Below are 20,619 nucleotides of genomic sequence, written 5' to 3' on the forward strand. Positions count from 1 at the left end.
CATGCCCGTGAGAGGGGGGAGGGGCATGAGCGCCGGGGTAGCGACACGACTGGCGTACACCGCCACCCCCTTCTTTCCGCTTTCTCTGTGCCTGTGCGTGCCAGCGCCTCTCCGCTTCCTCCATCTCACCACGCCTGTTTTCCCACGCCCGCAGCGTGCTACATCGACTCTGCCCCTTCTCTTACTGCCACCTCACTCTCTCTGCCAACTCGTTCGTGCGTGCGGGGGATGAGGCGCACCTCTGCAATGCCCCCTCTCTTTGTGCTAACATCGCTTCTTCTAATGGACGACATCCGCAGCGACGCCTCCCCCTCCCCCCACGCGCCTCCGTTCATCTGCACCGACTTCCCCCTCTATCGTTGGCGTCTCCCTCCCTCTCTCTCTCTCTGTGTCGCTCGGATTATGCACACGCTCGTCGTCTTCTCTTTCCTCAGTGAGCCCCGTTAAAGAGGGCCATGTGATTGCCCTTCACACACACACACACAGTCACGCACACGCTCGCTTGCGCTGCCGCTACACACGCGTCCTGGTTGCTGTGGCCTGCCCTCGCACGCCACCGACTAAAGACGGGCAATGAGCCGTGCACTCACGCCGTACCGCGAGTTGCAGCTCCCGCACCCGCCGGCGCTGCTCTACAACAACCTGCAGCTGCACCAAAGTGGGACGTACGTATCGTACGCAGCGGACTCCGCTGTGTACACAATTCGGTCGTCGACAGGGGCTCTGTGCTTTAGCCCCCTTCGCTTTCCCGGTGGTCACGTACATCACCTCGCATCCTTGCAGGATGATGCAGAGCAGAACATCATTCTAATCATTGTCCTCTCCACACGTGTGGCTGTTATCGCTGTGAATGGGCAGCAGACCCACATGCTGCCGGTGAAGGACGACCATGTGACGCTGACCTGCGCAGCTGTGGTGCGTGTGGCAGGGAAGAACGAGATGGTGGTTGCGGTCGGCTCATCAGATGGAATACCGCTGTGCAGCCGCTACACCCTCCAAGGGCAGCCCGTGCCATCCGTGGAGCTCACCATGCCAGTGCAAGCGCACGCGAGGCGCAGCATCACGGCCTTGGATCTCGAAGCTGTAGGAGAGGCGTCGCAAGTGGAGATGGCGTCGGGCGACTCCGGCGGCCACGTTGTACTCTGGGCTGACAACAACCCCACACTCACGATTCCACCTGAGAGCGAAACAGATGCTGTCACGTGCCTGCGACTGGTCGCCGCCCGCAATGCTGTCGCTGTGGCGTACGGTGGGGGACAAATCAGGCTCATTCAGTGCAGTAGCGGTGCCGTCATAATCAATATTCAGGCCCACTCCCGCTGGATCAACACACTGGTCTACAGCGCTGCCCAGCACTGGCTGGTGTCTGGCGCCGAGGATGGGCAACTATCGGTATGGGATGTCACCTCCGCTAATCCGACTAGCGTCTGCCTGGCGAGCGGTGCCGTGCGGAATGAACTCCCCACCGGACTGGCCTTCCTGGGGGACCAGGGTGCTCTTCTTGTTGCGTCGTACGATGTAGCCAAGCTTCGCTTCTTCTCTACTCCCTGTAAGGGACGGTAATGTGGGCCGAGCACGTAAGCGATTTGGTGCGATGTGGAGCGAAGCGGTGGCACTTGTGGAAAGCAAAAGTGGAAGGCAAAATGCTCCGAGAGACGCACGCAGAGATGCTAAAATGAATGCAGTAGTGTGTAGCTGTCGGAGCTGCGGAGACGCGTTTCGCGTGCTGCGCCCTGCTCTCACACTGCGCAGGATAACCGTATCGTGGCCTCGGCAGCGTACATCTCTAAAAACATCAACAACGCCGCCGAATCAATTCTCATGCACACATGCACCTCTGCACTTGTTCTTTACACTTCCTCCTCTCTTCGGTACTGCCTGCTGCACGCAGCAGGCACGCTCGCTCTTCCGCCTCTCTGCGGTGCACCGATGTCGCTGGTGGACATGGAAGAAGCTGATACGGTGGAGTTTCTCTCCGAAGACAGCTGCTCAACTGTGTCCGCTCTTTCTCAGGATGTCGCGACTACCACAGCAGACACGTCCCTGCCACTGGCTGCTAACACAGATGAGGAGCAACTGCGTCGCCACACGATGCACGAGTTTGCCTTTATGCCGGAGCTGAGGCCGCAGCCCTCGTGGCTTGAGCAGAGCGGTATCGCAGACGACAGACCATTCACGTTCGTGACGGAGATGAGCTGGAATGCCGCGCACGCTGACCACCTCATCGTTGCTGTACGGTGGCGGGTGGCGCTGGCTTCATCTGGCACTGCGTTCCCCACACGCCACACAACACCTTGGGTGCCGTATGCGGTGCCCCTCGCAACGATCATCACTACCCGCACAACGGCCATGGCGGACATGGCGAATACCGTCACGAGCGCTACCAGCAGCAGCGGCGACGGAAGCGGCGCGACAACGCAGCCACTCGGCTCCGTGCAGCTGCGCCTTGGCCGCTCGACGTTCCTTCTCGCTGCCCAGCTCTCCTCGTTTGGGGCAGGCGCATGGGGAAGCAACGTTGCCCGTGAGAGCCTCGCCAACGTGGCCGCCTCCATCTCGCGAGCGCAGTGCACGTTGCACCTTCACTACGCGGCAGCCACGACACCGCAGGCGCCGTCCTTGACGCTAACCCGTCCGGTGTGTCGCTCCTTCGACATATTTGCCATTTCCCCTACGACAACCCTCCTCGGGGTTGCCTTGCAGCCCCACCAGCGCTACCACATCAAGCGGAAGCGGGGCACCGGCAAGTCAGCTCACACCGTGGAAGACCAGCCCTGCGACGCAGACGGCGTACTCACCTTGCGAGTGGGACTGCACTGCCATGTGGATGTCGCGTTGGACGGGGTACCTTCCGAGCCTCGTGCTGTCAGACGTACCGACACGTGCAGCTCCACCGTAACGAGCACATACAATGGCAGTCACACGCACACCACACGGAGTGGCCAGACGCAAGACGGCCTGGCGGTGCACCGGACGTTCGCATGCCAGAGTGACGTAGCACGCGAACGCCATGAGACGATGATGCAGCTACGACGCGGCTGGACAACGTCCCTCATCACCGGCGACAGCACCGCCGTCTTAGCGACGCTGTCTGACGTGTCGGACCCCGTCGCGCTGAGCGGCACGAGTGACCATGAGCATGGCAGCCCTGTCGTCCCTGAGGGCCAGGAGGTGGCCGCCGCACCGTCGTACGCGCCCAACACAGAGTCGCTGGGCGACGCACTGCGAGAATCACGGAAGCGGCGGCGGTCAACTACGACTCGTGGCAGCGCTGCTGAGGCCGTGGCCCGGCGAGCCAACGACGCGGAAGCGGTGAAAGGAGAGGAGGACAACGAGGCAGACGCCGCCGCAACACCAAGCGAGATCGTTCTCTTCACGACAGGGATACGACTCAGCGATGCGGAGGAGAAGACACTGAAGGAGCTCGGCAGCCTCGTGAACCCACACCTGCGCCTGGCACGCTACGCCCGCGTTCTGGTGGCTCAGCGGCCGCTCGTGCGCAGCGTAAAGCTGCTCACCGTCCTGCCCTACGTCCACGACGTGGTACACCAGAGCTGGCTGGACGCGGTGCTGCACAAACGTACTCTCGACCTCCCGGTGGAGGGCTACGCTTACAAGGAGCGGAGGATTGCCGGCAGCATTGAGTCCGAGAACGGATTTGACCTTCGCAAAACAATGGGCAAAGCGCCGGCGGAGCGCCAGCGACTTTTCGCGCAGCAGAGGTTTTGGGTGCACAAGTCCGCCACCCCGCAGGAGCCGCCGATGAACGACCTCAAGACGGTGCTGACTGCCTCCGGTGGCGTAGTCACACGGCGCGTTCTCGACGCAGACGTCCTCGTCCTGCCGAATCACAAGCCCACCCTGTCGTGTTGGCGTGGCATCGCGCAGCAGCTCGGGGGAGTCGCCAGGGCCTTGGCCTCGTCGACACCAGCGACGCTCTTGCAGTGCAAGCGAGCCGGCGTCCTGTTTGTGGTGCCAGACGACATCTTCAAGTGTGTTCTACAGCAGCGCCCTCTCTCCGCCTCCACTATTGCTCTTCCGCGGCAGTTTCAGACGGAGGCCACCTCCCCTCGAGGCAGTGCCGGAGCAGCCAGTGCCCGCCGACGCTCCTCTCAGTCAAAACGCGCGTCCACCACGCAGCGGTCTTCACAACCCAGCTCGCACAAGCGCGCGCAGTGAGAGTCGGGCGCCACGAGGCGGACGTTCGCGTATACGCCTGCGTTTGGGCATAGATGCAGCCCCAGCAAATAACGTTGCAGGCGCGACGGCAAAGGTGCGAAGAGAAGGAGGACGCTGAGGCAGACACGGTGCATCGCGGCTCTGATGGTGCCTCCATCAGAGCCCCTCCCGACATCACAGCCACAGACGTGCCTCTATGCCGTTCTGGCAAATGAGTTTCTAAGGGGCTCTCTACGGATGTAAAACGTCCAGTGAGCGAGACGCGAGCGGCACACCCGCGCGTGCATGCGCGGGTGACTGTCGGCTCACCACTCTAACTCGCTCCCTCTTTCTCTCTTCTCCACTTCACTCTCTCTTTCCGCTCGATGCTCTCCTTGGCGGCGGTGCTACAGCCACCGTCTTGCGCCTGCTTGGTGATCTCCGTCGCCCACGGGAGGCACACACGTGAGAGTCCGCCGCCAGAGGATATACATGTCGCTCAGCCGGCTTCCCCTGGCACCCCGTGGCCTGCGCCGCGGTTCTGCACCAGCGCTGTGCATCTCCAGCAGTATTGGACGCACAGTGGTCTTACGTTACCGCTATTCTATCGACCGCCTGTGCAAAACAACTGTAGCTCAGTCGAGGGCCACCAGTACCTTGGCAGCCCCGCCAGTCGTCCGTGGTGCTGTATCGTGCTCGACACCCTCGGCCTGCCCCTTAGCGCCTTTTCGCTTCCGACTGGAGCAGCTGCCACCGCAGCTTCGACGCGAGTTTGATGTCGATGCGAATCAACGCGCTCTGCGACATCTGCGGCATCGCACACGCGCGGACACGGACACCAACGGGTCTTCCGCAGCCCCGCTCGACCTGTCTGTGACGCCATCTACTGTTTATCCAGTTGTCTGGCGCTGCACGCAGTGCCAGTCGCAGTGGTCCGCCCGACCCTCAGACCGCGCAAACCCCCAACTCGCAGATGTGCACCGCTGCCCGCAGTGCTACGGCGGCGAGCATTTGCCTTCCGACGCACCCGACGCCCCGGCCCCACCACATGCTGGTGCGCAACCAGGACCGTCCTCTCAGCGGCCCACCGCTCCCACCGGTGTCGGTCTCTTGTGTGATGCCTATCCTCTGCTCGCTGCACAGTGGGACCCGCTGCGCAATCAGCTCCCGCAAAGTCAAGTGCTACAGTGTGTGACGGAGGTGCACACGTCCTCTGCCTCCAAGGTGTGGTGGCGTTGCCCGCTCTGCTGCTCTCCATGGCTCGAATCCGTATCGAGTCGTGTTGCACAGTACGCCCTCGCCTTGCAGCGTCATTCTGCGCATTCGAAGCCAGGCCTACCAGGCACTGCTACCACCCCCGGTGATGACCCTCACGGGGCCACTCGCGAGCTGGTGCCTCTCTGCCCGTCGTGCGAGCGTCGCGGCGCGGGTGCCCTTAATGCCATTACATCCGCCAGCCCGCGACGCTTCCTTGCTGACGACACCTTGCTCCTTGGCGAAGTGCTTCTGCGTCCACATCAAGATCCACGGCAAATCTCGCTGTCAAGTGAGATGACGCTCCAGTGGCGGTGCCACAGCTGCCAGTTCGAGTACGCAGCAACGGTTGCGAACCGCTTCCTTCGCCATGAGCGGTGCCCGCAATGCTCCGGGAGGTCTAAATCGTTGCTCAACTTACTTGTAGTGCAGCGGCCTGACGTGGTGAGGGAGGTGAGCAAGCACATCTCACGTACGCGGCTGCGCTACGTCACTGTCCACGACGACATCGAGCTCTCATTTGTGTGCCGCACCTGCTATGCACCGTACCGCATGACAGCGCGCGCCCGCTGCACCGTGCCCCGCGGGGTACCAGCGTGCTCGAAGTGCTTCCTGACGAGCTCACAAGTACTCACCGAAGCCCAGCAGCAGCACCAGCACGGGGGTGTAAAGGCGCTCTCGGCCCGCGCACGGCGACGGGTGCGGCAGAGGGCACTGCAACTCAGCCGCAGCAACCGCCATAAGGAGCGGCTCGCTGCAACGGCGAATGAGCTTAGCCACCGTGACAACGCCTTGAAGGACTGAACGTACCCACGTACGCACGTCGGTGTGTGTGTGTGTGTGTGTGTGTGTGTGGGTGTGGGTGTGTGTATTCGCATGGCATGTAGTGGTGGTGTTAACACGGAGTCGCTTCAACAATGACTTTTACAAGCTCGCCTGTCGCTGATGAACGTGAGGGGAGGAGGGGAGCGCGGCGATGCGTACAGCGCACCTCCATACACTCCAAGCGCACGAGGCGACGCCTCTTTCTCTCTCTCTCTCTGCCTCTCTCGGGATCTCATCCCATGACAGCGGGTGACTGGTGAAGTACAAGCGAGAAGGGCCACCCACCCGCCCTCCGCCTCCTCTGGAGTCCGCGGCATCCCCATCGCTTTCGTACGCGCACCCCCCCCCCTTCTCTCTACCTCCTCCTGTCTCGCTCTCACACCTTCGATGCCCCCAGTAGGGAGGGGAGGGGTCACGTCCACCAGTACTGCCCTCAGTTTATTTCGCTTCTCTTTCCCACGCCACCCACCCGCACCTGCCATCGCTATGAATGTGGATGTGGCCTACGCCGAGCTGGTGCCGCGCTACGTCGATCTTGCGCTGTTCCTCTGCGGGGAGGCACTGCGGCGCATCAAGGATGAGCTCCGCCAGCACGCGACGGCCGCAGCGCCGCTCTACGCGTGGCACCTTCGCAAGGTGTGCTTCCTGCACGTGCTGCCCAACGATGGAGACGCCGGTGTGGATGACGCCGCGACAGACAACAGTACCGCCGCAGCAGCTGCTGCGAGGCGGGTTGGGGGCACGGGCCCGTCGTGTGCCGCCGCGCCACCAGACCCAATAGATGAAGAGGCAAGCTGGGGTGTCGCGCCGGTGCTCTCGGCACAGAGCTCGAAGGAGGTGAGCTTCCGGCGGGCCTATGCACAGCTGCACCGCCCGTGCGGCGTCGACTCGTGGACTGTGGTGAGCGAGAAGTCGGATACACACGTTACGCCAGCAGCCACGGACACCTCTCTCAGAAGCGGTGGTGGCACCAGCCAGGCAGCAGAGCAGGTTCACCCGTGCCCCCCACCTGGAGTGGGGCACCGGTGGGACAGGGCCGAAGTGCCGCCGCCGCCGCCGGCCCGCGTCAGCGCAGCACCGACCGACGCGGGGTTTGGGCTTCTGTGCGACTTTCTGAGAACGGCAGCGCAGGCAGGGGGGACGCCGCTCATGCAGCGCCTCGCCGCCGTCCTGTGTGGTGTTGTGGCAGAGGGTAAGGGGATCACATCTGCGCCGGAAGGACACCCTTCGGGCATCGAGGTACTGCCGTCGGCGCCAACGATCACCGTCGCTCACCTCTCAGATCTCTTCGACGAGGACCTCTTTGACGATGAGCTCAGTGCTGAGGCCGGCAACGCCACGCGTAGTTTTCACATTTGGGTGAACTATGAATGGGCCAGTGCGTCGTTTGCACGGCAGACGCAACTGGCGGCCGCCGTGACGACGTGGCTGGCCGCTCTTCGCCACTGCTTCGATGGGTTGCCGTCGCGGTGGCTGGCGGCACTGAAACAGCGTGCCGCTGCCTCGGCGCCACCGCTGCCACCACTTGTGTCCACAGTGCCGATCAATGTGCGCCGGATGCACGCGGCATTGGAAGGCGTTTTCGAGGGCCATCCAAGCGCTCGTGCAATGCTGATGGAGTTGTCGTTGACTCAGAGCACACCGCACCTCACCGACAATGCGCTTCTCAAGCTGCTCTTTCTGCAGGGGCCACCGGCGTCGATGATGATGGTGCGAGCTGAGCTCAGTAATCGTGGCACTCAGACAATCCTCATGTGCATCACCAGCGGTATGCTCCTGTACGCGCAGTATTACCTCTCCTTTCGCTCCCTGGCAGTCGCGCGGCAGTGCGCGCGCGTGGCGTTGCAGGTCGCTCAAGAAGTACAGTCTAACGCCATTCTTGCCCTGGCCCACTACACCGCACACGTGGTAGCTATACACCAAGGCAGACCTGTCGATGCCGCCAACAGCATCTCGATTGCGCTTCAGTTGACCTTGTCGAACGGGTCAGGCAGTAGCAGTGGGCAGAGAGCTGGCCCCGCAGACGGGACGCTCTCGTCGGTGGCGCCGACGCTGTCGGGCACCGACGCCCAACTGGCAAGCCTTGCCTTCGCCGGGGCGGCACAGCTGCTCCTGTTCTTCCCCGGAGCGGTGGGCCCGGCGTTACGCTCCCTCCTTTCGACCGGCCGGCAGAGTAGTAGCGGCGGCTTCGGTGATGGCGATGCGGAGGCGCAACACACGCGAAGTGCGGAAGGTGGAGGCTCGGAGGACCCAAACGACTTTACTGGGAGGCACAACGGCGCCGTGGCGGTACAAACAATTGCCCAGTCCATTCGCCACTCGCTGCTGCGCGCCAATGCGGCACTGCTCCAGGCACCACCGGTGGAGGGGAGATGGATAGGCATAGTTGCGAGTCTGCAACGAGAAACGCTGCTGCTCATCGGGGCAATGTACGGCATGGTGTCCTCGCCGCTGGTCATTACAACGGCGTCGCTCCGACAGCTGCTAGAGGAGGTGAAAGAAGAGACCTCGACTGCGTCACCGGTGTATAGTCACCACCCGAGGCGCGCGTTGCTGTGGGAGGTACTGCGGCACGCCGCGCACCACGCCTTGGCCCTGCAAGAGGGTTTCCTCGCGCCCTCAAAGTGCACTGCAAGTAGCGCCAGCGGTGGCGCTACTATGAGCGACGCACTTCGTTGCCTGCACTCGGCGCTGACAGCTGTCGGTGACCACTACGGTGCCTCGGCGTCGGCCGCAGCCAATGAGGCGGTTTTCTTCTCGTCAGTAGTCCGCTACTGCTCTGGGTGTCAGCTGTACACGAACGGGTACGTTGCCGCCGCCTACGACGTGTGGTCGAGGCTGGCAGAGACACTGAATCCAGCCCCCTCTGCTGGTGACATGGAGGGGGGGCATAGCAAGCAGCGCTGTGCGACCCACAGCCCCGCCGACGCCGACGCGGTGACGAGCACCAACTCTTTACATGACGAGGACGCCGAGCACTTTTGGCCTCCGGACCATCTGCTGCTGTACGCCCTGGTGCAGCGCCGGCGTGCGCAGGCGGCAGTGTTTCTCGGCCATATTGTGGTGCCTCACCGGCTGCAGAAAGAGCTGCTTACCGTCTCCTCGCGGTACGCGTTTCCTTTCGGCGTTCTCACCGCGCAGCTCATGGAGGCACAGGCGCACCAGCAGCATGGCCGCTTCAGCGTCTCGCTGAACGTGGCACGCCATGTCGAGCAAGCGGCGACACGCATCGGCTACCCGAGTCTGTGTGAAGCAGCGCGTACACTTCAAGTGACGGCGTACGCCCACAGCGGCTGTTGGTGTGAGGCGCAACGCACACTGGCGAAGTGCTGCCCCACCACAGCATCCCAGCGCACGTCTGTTCTGTTGCAACAGTACACGGCGTATCTGGAGCCGCTGCTACTGCACCACATGCCAGGGTCAGCGGGAAAGGTGGAGTGCCTGACACGCAGTTGGATTGCTCTGCTCATGCGGGAGGGCCTCGTGGCGGCGAAGCCGGTGCACGACGATGGAGACTTGTGCGTCCGCGCCACCGCTGCGGGAATATCGGCTGTGGATGAACTGTGCCTGTACAGTTCCTTGCAGCGAGCGTGCGCACTGCTGGGCTATCGCACTAACGTCATCGAAAAGCGAACGGTAAACTGCCTGGAGACGCTCAGCGCACGGCAGCACTGCCCTACCCCTGGCCTCTGCATCCACGGCAGCTGCGAGGAGCTCTGCCGAAGCGCTCTTTACGGTGACGCATCCTGCGATGCGAAGGAAGAGAGGTAGCGGAGACATGCGGCTGGGTCGACGCCGCGAAGTGATTCAACTCTTTGCTCTGAAGATTTCATCTCTTTCCCTCGCGCTGCAGTGGCGCGTGTGCAACAGTCTTGAGTGGTGTGCGCCAGCCATATGGGCGTGTTTGTGGAAGTTGGCATGAGTTCCAGTGCCACAGAGCTTCGCTGCTGCGCACATGCACATGTGCAAGGCTACTTCCATCGATGCGGATAGGTGCTAGAGAAAGACAGCAAGAAAGCGAATACTTCAGCAAGAGAGCGCGCGCCCGCAGCCGTGGGCGGCGCTCGGCCCCTTCCCATGCTTGCGCGCGGGCGCATTTCTCTGTCTGCTTCTCTAGTAGACGACTTAGTGCCACACGGCAATGGTAGAAGACGCAAGAACGCCTGTTTGGGCGTCTCCTTCCGCCGCCTCCTTTACCTCCCCCCTTCGCACTTGTCCTTATTGCATTATGAGGGGCCGGTGTGTTGGGCAGACCTTAACATGTTTTGGCTGAGCTGCATCAGCGTCATCATCTTCTCATGCCCCTCTCTCTGCGCTTCTCATTGCTGGCATCTTGCTGTCTTCACTGTCTGCGTACAACGACATACACCCTGACAGCAGCCCTGCTGACTCGCTCAGTTGAACTCCCTCCCCCTCCTCCACGCTCGCACTCGCAGCAGGTTTGCAGCCCCCTTCCCTCCTCCTCCATACACTCAGACGTGAGCACACACACACACACACACGCATCAGAGCACCACAGCCGGCCACGCGGCAATGGAGCAGGGCGCCTTTAACGATGTCGCCAAGAAGGCACTGGAGTTCCGTAACAGGTACTATAAAATGCTGGACGACCCTCAGGACCGCCTAAACGTGGCGGGCCTGTACGCCCCCGACGTGCCAATGGTGTGCGAGTGGAACGGACACCCGCTCGCCACGGTGGACGACGTGCGTAACTACATTGGTGCTCTGCCAAAGACGTGGCACCAGATCGACATGGTGGACGCGCAACCACTACCCGACAACCAAGACGGCGACTCCTTCCTGCTCACGGTCCACGGTACGGTCACATACAACGACGAGCACCGCCGGGAGTTCTACCAGCGCATGGTCATTCGCCGCCTCGAGCAGCGCTACTACATCCTGAACGACTACTACCGCTGGCTGAGCGAGCGCTCGCAGTGAGCGCGGAAGGGGTGAAGACCAACGAAGCAGGTTGTTTAGTTGCTCGTCAACGGAGTTGTTGGCGCGTCTTTCACAACTAGGCCACTGCCGCGCTCTCTCCCTCTCTTTCTCTGGGGGGTTTCAGTGTGCGTGGTAGCCTGTAAGGCAGCTAAGTGAGCATATGGACCGGGAAGGGTGTCTGCGTGTGTACGTATTAGAGTGCAAGCATGTGGATCCAAAGCGATAGAGATACGGAGTGAGCGCGTGGGCTTTGTGAGGTGTGTCCAGCCTATTTTTGAATCGCCCTCTCCCTAGACCATCTCCTCTCGCTGTCGGTGCACTTCTCCCCCCTCCTCTCAACGCACAGGCGCCCCTTCCTCTCCCTCTTCCTTCCCCTCCCCCGCATGCCTTCCTTCACTTCATTTTTGATTGTGGCTGGTATGGTGGTCAAAAGGCCCCACGGCTGCTGTGCGTGGGTGTGTGTTGGGGGAGAGGGGGGAGGGGGGGGGGCAGTGCTGTGGTGGTGACAGTCGAGCGGCTCTCTGACGTCTTTGTTGTTGTCTAGAGGGGGGGAGGGGCTTGTTGGATTTGCTGGTCTCTAATGTTTCGCCGCCATGCTCGTATGCCCACTGGTCTCGTCCCCCCCCCTCCTCTCGCCCCACGGCATCTTCTCGTCTGTAAAGCGGGCGGACTACCCTCCTCGCTACACTTCGCCAGTGCACCGTGTGTGGCCCTACTGAGAATGAGCGCTTTCGCACTCGTACGCCCGTGAGTTCGTTGGTGTCGGTCAACCCCCTCCCTCCCTCCCTCCCCCGAGGCGGCAATGTGCCAAACCAGCTCACTTCCGCGAGTCCCCATAATTCGTCTTAGCCATCACCACTGCCACCTCTCCTCGAGCCAACACTGACGGTGTAGTGAGTCCCTTGCCACACCATCTCTTCTCCTACTCGCTCGCTGTAGTCATGTCGCCTCTGTGTCCCACCCTCTTCCTCTCCAGAAGTACGTTAGCTCCTCGTTGAGAGCCGAACCCCACCACATATACACGCGCCCTCATTTCTCCTCTCCACAAGCTACTGCGCATAGACACCCACCCACACCCACACGCACACGCACGCGCAAGCAGTCGAGCGTGGCTCCTTCCGCGAGTCGTCTTCACACTTTCCCAAGTCCTCACCGCGCTCGTGCTGTCCCTCGAGTATAGATGGTTTGGGCTTCGCTTGCAAAGGAGGACTTGTGCTGCCATGAACCAGAGTCCTGCCGCGCAGGGCGGTGAAAAGATGCAGAACATGTCGAACGCGCGCCGCGGTGAGACGTCCGAGGACTACGCGCGCCACAAGGCGGCCGCCAGTCGGGCGTTTGTGGAGAACCACTACCAAAGCCTCCTCGCGAACAGGCGCAACGGCGTCGGACGCGCGGTTGGTCCGCGGCAGAAGGAGCCGTCTTTTGCCGACTTCCACCTCTTCAAGTGCATCGGCCGCGGCGCCTTTGGTGAGGTGTTCGTGTGTAAGTATAAGAGCGACAAGACCGACACCCTCTACGCCCTGAAGCGGCTGCGGAAGTCCGATATGATCATCAAGAAGCAAGTCATCCACGTCCGCTCGGAGAAAGACGTACTGGCCGAGGCGGCGGCGTCAAACCCGTGGGTGGTGCACCTCTACCGGAGCTTTCAGGATGCTCTTTACCTTTACATGGTGATGGAGTACATGCCGGGCGGCGACATGATCTCGTGGCTGTGCGACAAGGGGATCTTCGACGTGGAGAGCTCGCGCTTCTACATTGCGGAGCTCTGCGCTGCTGTGGCAAGTGTGCACGACATGGGGTTTGTGCACCGCGACATCAAACCAGACAACATCCTCTTTGGAGAATCGGGACACATTAAGCTGAGCGACTTCGGCCTCTCCAAGCGCTTCGTAGAGAAGCGCGGCAATCTGCTCGACTACGACGACCAACCGTCCTCGTCGAGCGGCGTCGAAGCGTTGACAGACGAGAGGAGCATGCACGCCTCAAGGATGGACGCGCCGCCAGAGTCGCTCTCTGGAGACAGTGCTGACGCCAACATCGCACACAGCCGCGTTCGCGGGATGTTCCAGTCCATCGTGGGAAGCCCCGGCTACATCGCGCCGGAGATCCTCCTGCGCAAGTCGTACGGTGTCGGGTGTGACTGGTGGTCGGTTGGCGTTATCATGTACGAGATGTTGTACGGCATACCGCCCTTCTTCTCGCAGAACCCCAACTCGACGTGCCACAAAATCAAGAACTGGCGGGAGCACCTCACCTTCCCCCCGCATTCTCATATTCCTGAGGACGCGGTGGATTTTATGAAGCGGCTCATTTGCGAGCCGGAGAAGCGCATGACGTACGAGGAGATATGCCGTCATGACTTCCTCAAGTCCGTCGACATGAACGGTCTGCTCCAGCTGCAGGCGCCCTATGTGCCGGTCCTCTCCAACCGCCTGGACACCAAATACTTCCCTGAGATTAAGGAGCCCAGTGCGCCGATGCAGCTGAGCGAAGAGCAGAAGGTGCGCGAGGTGGACCCCCGCGGCGTCATGTTTGCCGACTTTCGCTTCAACTACAGCGGCGGACAATCCGGCTCAGCAAGCACGTGAACGATTCAGAGAGAAGAGCAGGCGTGTCCACCTTCCCCTCTCCCCCCAGCTCCCTTTAGCATTCAAGTCGTATCGATGTAGCAAGTGAGGGGTGGGGTGGGGCCAAGGGCGGGAAGCGTTCCAAGTGAGATTCCTGAGCCCATTCTGCTAGAGTGGCGGTGTCTTTTGCTTGGGTGCGCCACTCCCCCCTCCCCCCTCTTCACTGCTCCCTGCGGTGCTCTTTTCCGTGTTTTGTTCTCTGCCTGCCTGCCTGTTCGCTCCTTCTCTCCTCACCTCTCTCTCGTTTGCTCTCTTCAGTTATCCCCACTTGCTGCGTTGCGCTCCCATCCCCATTGCTGCTCCTTCGCGTCCCCCCCCCCCCCCACCCCAACTCCTCTCTCCGACCACCTTATGCAGTGGAGCAAAGCGTGAATCAGAGGTGGTCCTGGACCACCTCTGGCTCTGTTGTCATCGACGCCGTTGCCATACCCTATCGTATTTCCCCTTTGTGCCGTCGTGCGTGCTGTGCTGCGTTGTGCTTGATTTCTTATATATTTCACTCTCTTGGACTACGCCTGTGTGCTTTGCTTGTTCCTCCCCTCCCCCTCCTGTCGACCTCCCCCTTCAACGACACATCTTGCCCCGCGACGCTCTCTGTCTGCGAATGTCTCTGCCCTCGTCCCCCCTCCTTGTGTGTCTACGCACATGAAGAGGTGGAGGTCCCTCCCTCTCTCTCTCTCAAGAGGCGACGGCTGTTCGCGCTAGTCGCATCACGGCACCTCCAGCAGCGTATTCAAAGGACCACAACGCGATCGGGGGGAGAGAGGTGGCGCCAAGCCTAGCCATCCTCAAACTCAACGGCGTCCCGAGCAGCCACACCACGCATTTTTGTGCTCGGCTGCCTTGCGAGCCTTATGACCTCTCTTTCTCTCTCCCAATCGCCTGTGGCCTCTTTTCATGTCTGAGTACGGCACGCATGCACACACCACTCGCACAGACGAACGTACACGGCGCGCCGTTGAGTCAGCCCATTCACACCACTTCCCCCCCCCTCGCATGCCCACAGCACAGATTACGCCTTCGTATTTCATCCCTACAACACACACGCACCGACGTCTCCACGATGCGTTGCACACCTCACGCTCAGGTGGCTGCTGTCACGCTGATAGCGGTAGCGCTGCTGCTATTCGTGGGAGGAACTGCAGACGCTGCTACCGCGGATGAGGCATCTCGGGTGGTGGAGCTGACTCGGGACACATTCGACGCGCATGTCAGTGGGTCCGACAAGTACACGTTTGTGCTGTACTGCGTCAAGTGGTCTCGTCAGTGTAAGACGATGATTCGCCTGTGGGACCGCTTGTCGATTAGCCAGTCAAAAAAGGAGCTGCGCGAGGTCTTCACCGCCGCGTACGTGGACGGCGACAAGTATCCTGACTTGGTGGAGCGGGTGAATGTGAAGGGCTTCCCGACGATGTTGTTCTACACACCTTTGCACACAGAGGGGCTCGAGTACAACGGGCCTCGCGAGTTGTACCTGCTGGACAGCTTTGTATTTCAGTTCTCGTAGGTTCATCTCCGATGTCCGTGCGTGCATGCCTGCGCGCGTGCGCTAAGGGATGCTCACGAAGTGACTTCCTCTCCTTTCCTCAGTCCACCACGTGGGCACACCCCCTCCCCCTCCCCCCCCCCCCACACACACACAGCGTGCGTGGTGCGCGGGTGCTGTATGCTCACGCGTCACATGTGAATAGTTGGCTCTGCGTGTGTCACGATTCTGGTAGTAAGAGAGAGGGCGTCTGTAGTAAGCACACCTTGTAGCTCGAGAAGGTGCCAGTGCCGAAGCGTCACTACTGTATTCCAGTACACGCGTCGGTGGGGTATTTGCATTGCGGTCTTGTATGAAGATGCGTGTCGCTCCCCTCCCCCCTCCCCTTCCCTCATCTTTGACTTGCGGCATCGGTGCATTATTGTCTCCGCTACGCGCTAAGGGTGGGCGGTGTCACAGCTGAGCACCTCAAGTGAAGCTGGCGCTTCGCTCTCCACCCCCTCTCCTTTTCCCTTCCGCCTCTCGCCTTTCTTTTCCCTTGCGCTTCTCCCTCTCCCAGCGCCCCCCCCCCCTCCGCATCTGCACGTGTGGCCGCGAAAGCGCATGACTGAGGTGCACCGTTGCATTACGTGGCTCACGGCTACTTTGGCTCTTTCCACCCCTCACACCCACTTCACTTGAACTCTTATTTTCTCTCTCCTTCCACTTTTCTAGTATGCCCTCCTACCCGCACACCACCGGCGCGTGTCGCAGCGGTGACATGGCGACCGGGACTTCCGGCAAAGCCACGCGACGTCGCATCGTCTGCTGCGCAGCACCGACAACCACCGTGAGGGTGGCGGAGATCTACACTCTTCACGCTAAGGAAAACGACCCGTTCAAGTCGACCGTGTGCATGGACTATCACGTCCTCTCCCGCATCGAGGGTGACTTGAGGCGCGCCGAGATGCGACAGGAGAACCCCGAGTCAGTGATGCCTGACCGCGGTTACCTGCATGATCAGGAAGCCTACCGCACTTGGGATGAGTATATCACGACCAAGCAGTCTCCAAGCAGTAACCGGTCTGTCGTTGGCAGCCTCTACCCATCCTCCCGCGGTGAAAGCCGCTTGCCACCCATCATGCTACCGCGCGCCCGCTCACGTCGCGGCAGTGCGAGCAGCAGCCACTACGCAAGTGTCCCCAACAGCACTCTAAACACGCCCACCAGCAATCGCCGGTCTGGGGCACCGGGCAGCAACCGTAAAGGCAGACAGATGTCGCGCTCACTCTCCCCGGGCGGCCAGGCGCACTCAAGCGCGCACAGCTCGCCGTGGCAGCATAAGGGGTCGAGCCCGACACATCAGTTGCCTTCACTGTACCCGCCCAATGACCGGTTGGGGCCGGCCCACTCAACATGCAAGGCACCGAAGTGGCGGAAGGAGGCGGGGTGCTGCGAGGTCAATGGCGCCGCTGCCGCATGGAACTCCCACAAGACTGGCAGGAAGCACTCACTGGAGCTTTCAGAACTCGAGGAAGGGCACGAGCAGCAGACAGTCACGGACGCCGAGCGCGAGCGACGTCTCCACTTGGCGGACGAGCTGGCCAGTCGCATGGAGTCGGCAGTGCCTTGTGTGCTCAAAGAGAGGAGGGAGGCGGGATAGTGGGACGACGCGGTGAAGCTGTGTGCGTGTAATGTGTGAGAGCTACCGTGCGCCCCGGATGAGCAACGCCCCCCCCCTCTCTCCCCATTCCCCTTTCCACTGTCCTTTGACTCCTCCTTCTCCTCCCTGTCGCATGTCGCCGCTGGGCTGGCCTCTGCCATTTTCGGCTTCCCCTCCCTTTTCCACTGCATGACCGCTGCAGCGACGTTACAATGAGCTCTCGGTCCTTCTCTGTCGCCCCTCCTTCTTCCCGGCCAACTGTGCATGTATATGTGCCTACGCATCTGTCGGCACCGTTCGGCGCAGCAGCGTCCATCCCTCTCCAACTCTCTCGCTCGCCCGACTCAGTGAGGGACGAGTGGGGTCGTCTGCATGAGGTTGTGCGGCTCTCCTGCTGCTTCACTATTCTCTTCGATTTGTATACCTTTGTCTGGACCTTGTGCAGTGTCCCTCTCCCTCTTTATCGTGCAGCAGCAGCATCACGCTCCACCTCATGCGAGTTTGCCTCGCTCATGTGAACATGCGTGCGTGAGACCGGGGGGGGGAAGAGGTAAGAGGAAAGATGTGTAGGTGTTCAGTGGCCTAGTGAGTTGCCGCTCCCCCCTTTTCCACCACCACCACACATCCTCCTCTCGTCTCCGTCTCCACCGCCTGTATTTCATTCTTTCCTGTTCTCTCGGACTATTAATGCGCCCATCGCACCCGTCGCCGTATGAGACCGAAAAAAAAATCGATGTTCTTCTGCCTCTTCTCTCGCTTTGCAGCCGCTGCTGGTGCGTGGGTGGTTCTTTGCACTCACTGCACTCAACCTTCCTCTTATCAGCACGCCAGCGCCTATACTTTGACTACTTACTTCCTCGTTTCCGCTTACAGAGCTCTCCCCTGCCTGTTCCCCCCCCCCTCTCTGTGCCAGCAGGTGCGCCAGCACGGGTGCTTGGGCATCTCTACTGGCTCTGGGGAAGGGGGTTTCCCCGTGTGGGAGGGCGCCGCACGTGTGCTCTGAGCCTCCCTCGTCTTCCGTTCTAGAAGGCTGAATCGCTTTGTGAAGCATCCGGTGTGGGTGCATTTATGTGTATGTGTCAGGGAGCGGAGCGTCTCTGTTGCTCCTGCAGCGCAAGCCTTTCTTCCCTAGTGAAAGAGAGACACACACACACACGTGTAATGTGAAAGTGGGGGATGGGAAGAGAGAGAGAATGTGTCGAGCACACAGGCCGCGCGCTCCTTCCCCCACGCGTACGCACACGCCTTTACGCCTCTCTCTGCATCTGCCTCCCCCCCCGTCTACCCCTTTCTCCGGAGACATACTCAGGGGAAGCGCCGATGTATTCGAATTATTCTGCTCGCTCGGCCTGCACGATGCACTCGCCTGCACTTCGATTTTACCTCTCCAGCAGTAATGCCGCGCACTATACCCTTTACTGCTTCCCTCGCTCACCCCTTCCTCTTGGCCCCCCCCCCCCGCCTCTCCGTCTTCCTCTCCCTCTCCTGACTTGTCTCTTATCAGCCGTGAAGAACGGGGGCATCCAACTCTCCGCTGCACCGCCCACACCAGTGATAAAAGGCACTCAGAAGCGTCTTCGTGTGCCTCGACACGGACCGCTGTTCCTCCCTTTCCACGTCTTGTAAAGGCACCATAGAAGTCAAGGCAGCACTGCTTCCCCTCCTCCCTCCTCTCTATGTGCACCCCGGGTACAGTCGACACCGCTGACACAGAGAATAACATAGTCGCAAGACTGGTCCAGCTGCTCTCGCTGCGCTTCCCCTTTTCTCCCCCACCCAACCCTCTCACCACCTACATAGAAGAATCATCTCCCATAGACCCAACACAGCAGCGACAGCTACTATAGTACCCGTCCGACAGCACTCTATTGACGACAGACAGCTGCTGCGCACATCATGTTTGCCTGTCCTTACGCAGACCGTGATGAGGAAGACGCGCAGGTGGAGTGCACGCCTCCGCACCAGGCAGGCGGCGTTGGTCACGTCCTCGTCCCAGACAGCGATAATGACGACAGCCTGGGTCTGCCAGTATCGCCAGTGCCTTCATCCAGTGGCTGTGTGCCGGCGGTGCGCGCCTTCTCGAAGCGGGCGGCGCGCTGTGCAGCAGCCTTGCTGCAGCGCCACGACACCGCCACCTCCGTGGTGCACAAGCGGAGGTGTGTGCAGCAGCTGGGCCGTCTCGGCGGCACCTACCGCTCTCTCGCTCACGGTCAGACCTTAACAGTTTGGACACGCCATCAAGACCTCAACATCCGTGCGATTCACGAGACAGACGCCTTCTTTGAAGGGCACATGGAAGACCACCTCGCCCACCCACATGTTACACGCAAGAACAGGGTTCTGAGAGCGGCGCGGAAGGCGGCCTTTGGCAGCAGCCCTCAGCGGCACTCACCAGCGGCTTCATTCGGTTGCCGAGCTTCACTTCCCTCTAGCCTACCTCCGACTCATGCTGCGCGCGCCACGTCCCACAGCGACAGTTCCGTCGGCGCAGATGTAACTCCGCTGCAGACGGGCTACCGTCTTTCCAGAGCGGAGCAGTGCGCCCTTTCGCTGCTGTTCATGGACGACGCCGCGGACGCCAAATACACATCGAGTCCGCTGCAGACGTTTGGCGCGCATCACACGTCGGATGACGGCAGCCAACACATGGATCTGAGCGAGTCCCTGTGCGATGCATTGTCCCACGGGAGTTGCCCTGCCGACACTCACGCAACGATGTCGCTCTGGGTGTACGGCGAAGACAGCGACTCTCTTCATAGCTCCCCATCCCCGGCAGCGCACTACGGTGACAGTCCGAGTGCGGTGCCGCAACACCGCAAGCGTGACCGCGGAGACACCACTTGGACTGGGTTGCAGCCCCTCAAGGGGCGACGAGGAGCGGTCTGCGCGACAAGGATACTCGGCTTCGATGAGCTCAGCATGTCATCCTCCTCACAAAGCGCGATACCTCTCGAGGAGAAGTCCGTAGCTCGCCGTGACACGCCAGTGCCCGCCTCGCTGTCTGCCACTGTCATAGAACTTCAGAATCAGCGGGTGCAGTGGAATCTGCTGCGTCAGCAGTCCCTCTTTGGCCCGTTTTGAGCGCCGTTGGGGTGCGCGAGTTGTGTGTGTGTGTGTGGGGTGGGGGGAGGGAGGGAGCGACGACAGTGATGTGCAGCCATCGGAGGAAGAGGTGAGAGGGTGTGCAAGGTGCGATGTCTCACCTCCATGGAAGCACTGCCTTATAACCACACGTGGCCCCCTGCGCCGCCCCTCCCCCCCCTTCCACTTCTTCCTTAGTCCTTTTACTCTTCTCAAAAGTCTCGGGTACTGCCGCCCCCTCCTCCCAATCACTACCACCGCATAGATGCTCGTCCGTGGACACAACCGACGGTGTGGTGTGCTGGTAATCGCATGCGTGCGGCTGTGGGTGCAGGCGTACTCCCCCTTTGCATGAGAACGGGGTATCCCCAGTCGATATGGGCAGAGTGGAGGAGAGTGGGGGGGGGGCGATGGGGCGACCATGCAAGAAGCCCTGTCGACATCCCCTCCTGTCTTTACGCATACCCACCCGCCCGGGTCGTTTAACCGCTCGATTGCGCCCTTCACAGACGTGCCTTTGCTTTCTCCCACCCCTCTCCTCTACGTGTCTCCCGTCGTCCCTCCTCCTGCGCCCTTCTCCCGTTCGCTGTATTGCACATGCAGAGAAA

General features: G+C 61.1%; 9 protein-coding genes across 9 annotated transcripts; all 9 read left to right on the forward strand.

Annotated features, from left to right (window-relative positions):
• Window positions 1-573: 573 nt before the first annotated feature.
• On the forward strand, window positions 574-1,563 carry LBRM_06_1110 (conserved hypothetical protein; the record flags this gene model as incomplete). The annotated part of the gene is made up of 1 exon (XM_001561993.1): window positions 574-1,563. One exon carries the CDS (start codon window positions 574-576, stop codon window positions 1,561-1,563), a length of 990 nt encoding a protein of 329 aa, XP_001562043.1.
• A 258-nt stretch (window positions 1,564-1,821) lies between these two features.
• On the forward strand, window positions 1,822-4,176 carry LBRM_06_1120 (conserved hypothetical protein; the record flags this gene model as incomplete). The annotated part of the gene is made up of 1 exon (XM_001561994.1): window positions 1,822-4,176. One exon carries the CDS (start codon window positions 1,822-1,824, stop codon window positions 4,174-4,176), a length of 2,355 nt encoding a protein of 784 aa, XP_001562044.1.
• Window positions 4,177-4,647: 471 nt separating this feature from the next.
• LBRM_06_1130 (conserved hypothetical protein) lies at window positions 4,648-6,213 on the forward strand (the record flags this gene model as incomplete). Its single annotated transcript, XM_001561995.2, has 1 exon — window positions 4,648-6,213. The coding sequence occupies one exon, from the start codon at window positions 4,648-4,650 to the stop codon at window positions 6,211-6,213; it is 1,566 nt and encodes a 521-aa protein (XP_001562045.2).
• Window positions 6,214-6,720: 507 nt separating this feature from the next.
• Window positions 6,721-10,005, forward strand: LBRM_06_1140 (conserved hypothetical protein; the record flags this gene model as incomplete). The annotated part of the gene is made up of 1 exon (XM_001561996.2): window positions 6,721-10,005. The coding sequence occupies one exon, from the start codon at window positions 6,721-6,723 to the stop codon at window positions 10,003-10,005; it is 3,285 nt and encodes a 1,094-aa protein (XP_001562046.2).
• Window positions 10,006-10,767: 762 nt separating this feature from the next.
• LBRM_06_1150 (putative nuclear transport factor 2 protein(NFT2)) lies at window positions 10,768-11,175 on the forward strand (the record flags this gene model as incomplete). The annotated part of the gene is made up of 1 exon (XM_001561997.1): window positions 10,768-11,175. One exon carries the CDS (start codon window positions 10,768-10,770, stop codon window positions 11,173-11,175), a length of 408 nt encoding a protein of 135 aa, XP_001562047.1.
• A 1,220-nt stretch (window positions 11,176-12,395) lies between these two features.
• LBRM_06_1160 (putative protein kinase) lies at window positions 12,396-13,763 on the forward strand (the record flags this gene model as incomplete). Its single annotated transcript, XM_001561998.2, has 1 exon — window positions 12,396-13,763. One exon carries the CDS (start codon window positions 12,396-12,398, stop codon window positions 13,761-13,763), a length of 1,368 nt encoding a protein of 455 aa, XP_001562048.1.
• A 1,102-nt stretch (window positions 13,764-14,865) lies between these two features.
• On the forward strand, window positions 14,866-15,309 carry LBRM_06_1170 (conserved hypothetical protein; the record flags this gene model as incomplete). Its single annotated transcript, XM_001561999.1, has 1 exon — window positions 14,866-15,309. The coding sequence occupies one exon, from the start codon at window positions 14,866-14,868 to the stop codon at window positions 15,307-15,309; it is 444 nt and encodes a 147-aa protein (XP_001562049.1).
• A 694-nt stretch (window positions 15,310-16,003) lies between these two features.
• LBRM_06_1180 (hypothetical protein) lies at window positions 16,004-16,930 on the forward strand (the record flags this gene model as incomplete). The annotated part of the gene is made up of 1 exon (XM_001562000.1): window positions 16,004-16,930. The coding sequence occupies one exon, from the start codon at window positions 16,004-16,006 to the stop codon at window positions 16,928-16,930; it is 927 nt and encodes a 308-aa protein (XP_001562050.1).
• Window positions 16,931-18,826: 1,896 nt separating this feature from the next.
• On the forward strand, window positions 18,827-20,011 carry LBRM_06_1190 (hypothetical protein, unknown function; the record flags this gene model as incomplete). The annotated part of the gene is made up of 1 exon (XM_001562001.1): window positions 18,827-20,011. The coding sequence occupies one exon, from the start codon at window positions 18,827-18,829 to the stop codon at window positions 20,009-20,011; it is 1,185 nt and encodes a 394-aa protein (XP_001562051.1).
• Between the last annotated feature and the right edge of the window lie 608 nt (window positions 20,012-20,619).

Source organism: Leishmania braziliensis, chromosome 6, assembly GCF_000002845.2.
Source record: "Leishmania braziliensis MHOM/BR/75/M2904 complete genome, chromosome 6".
Taxonomy (NCBI): domain Eukaryota; phylum Euglenozoa; class Kinetoplastea; order Trypanosomatida; family Trypanosomatidae; genus Leishmania; species Leishmania braziliensis.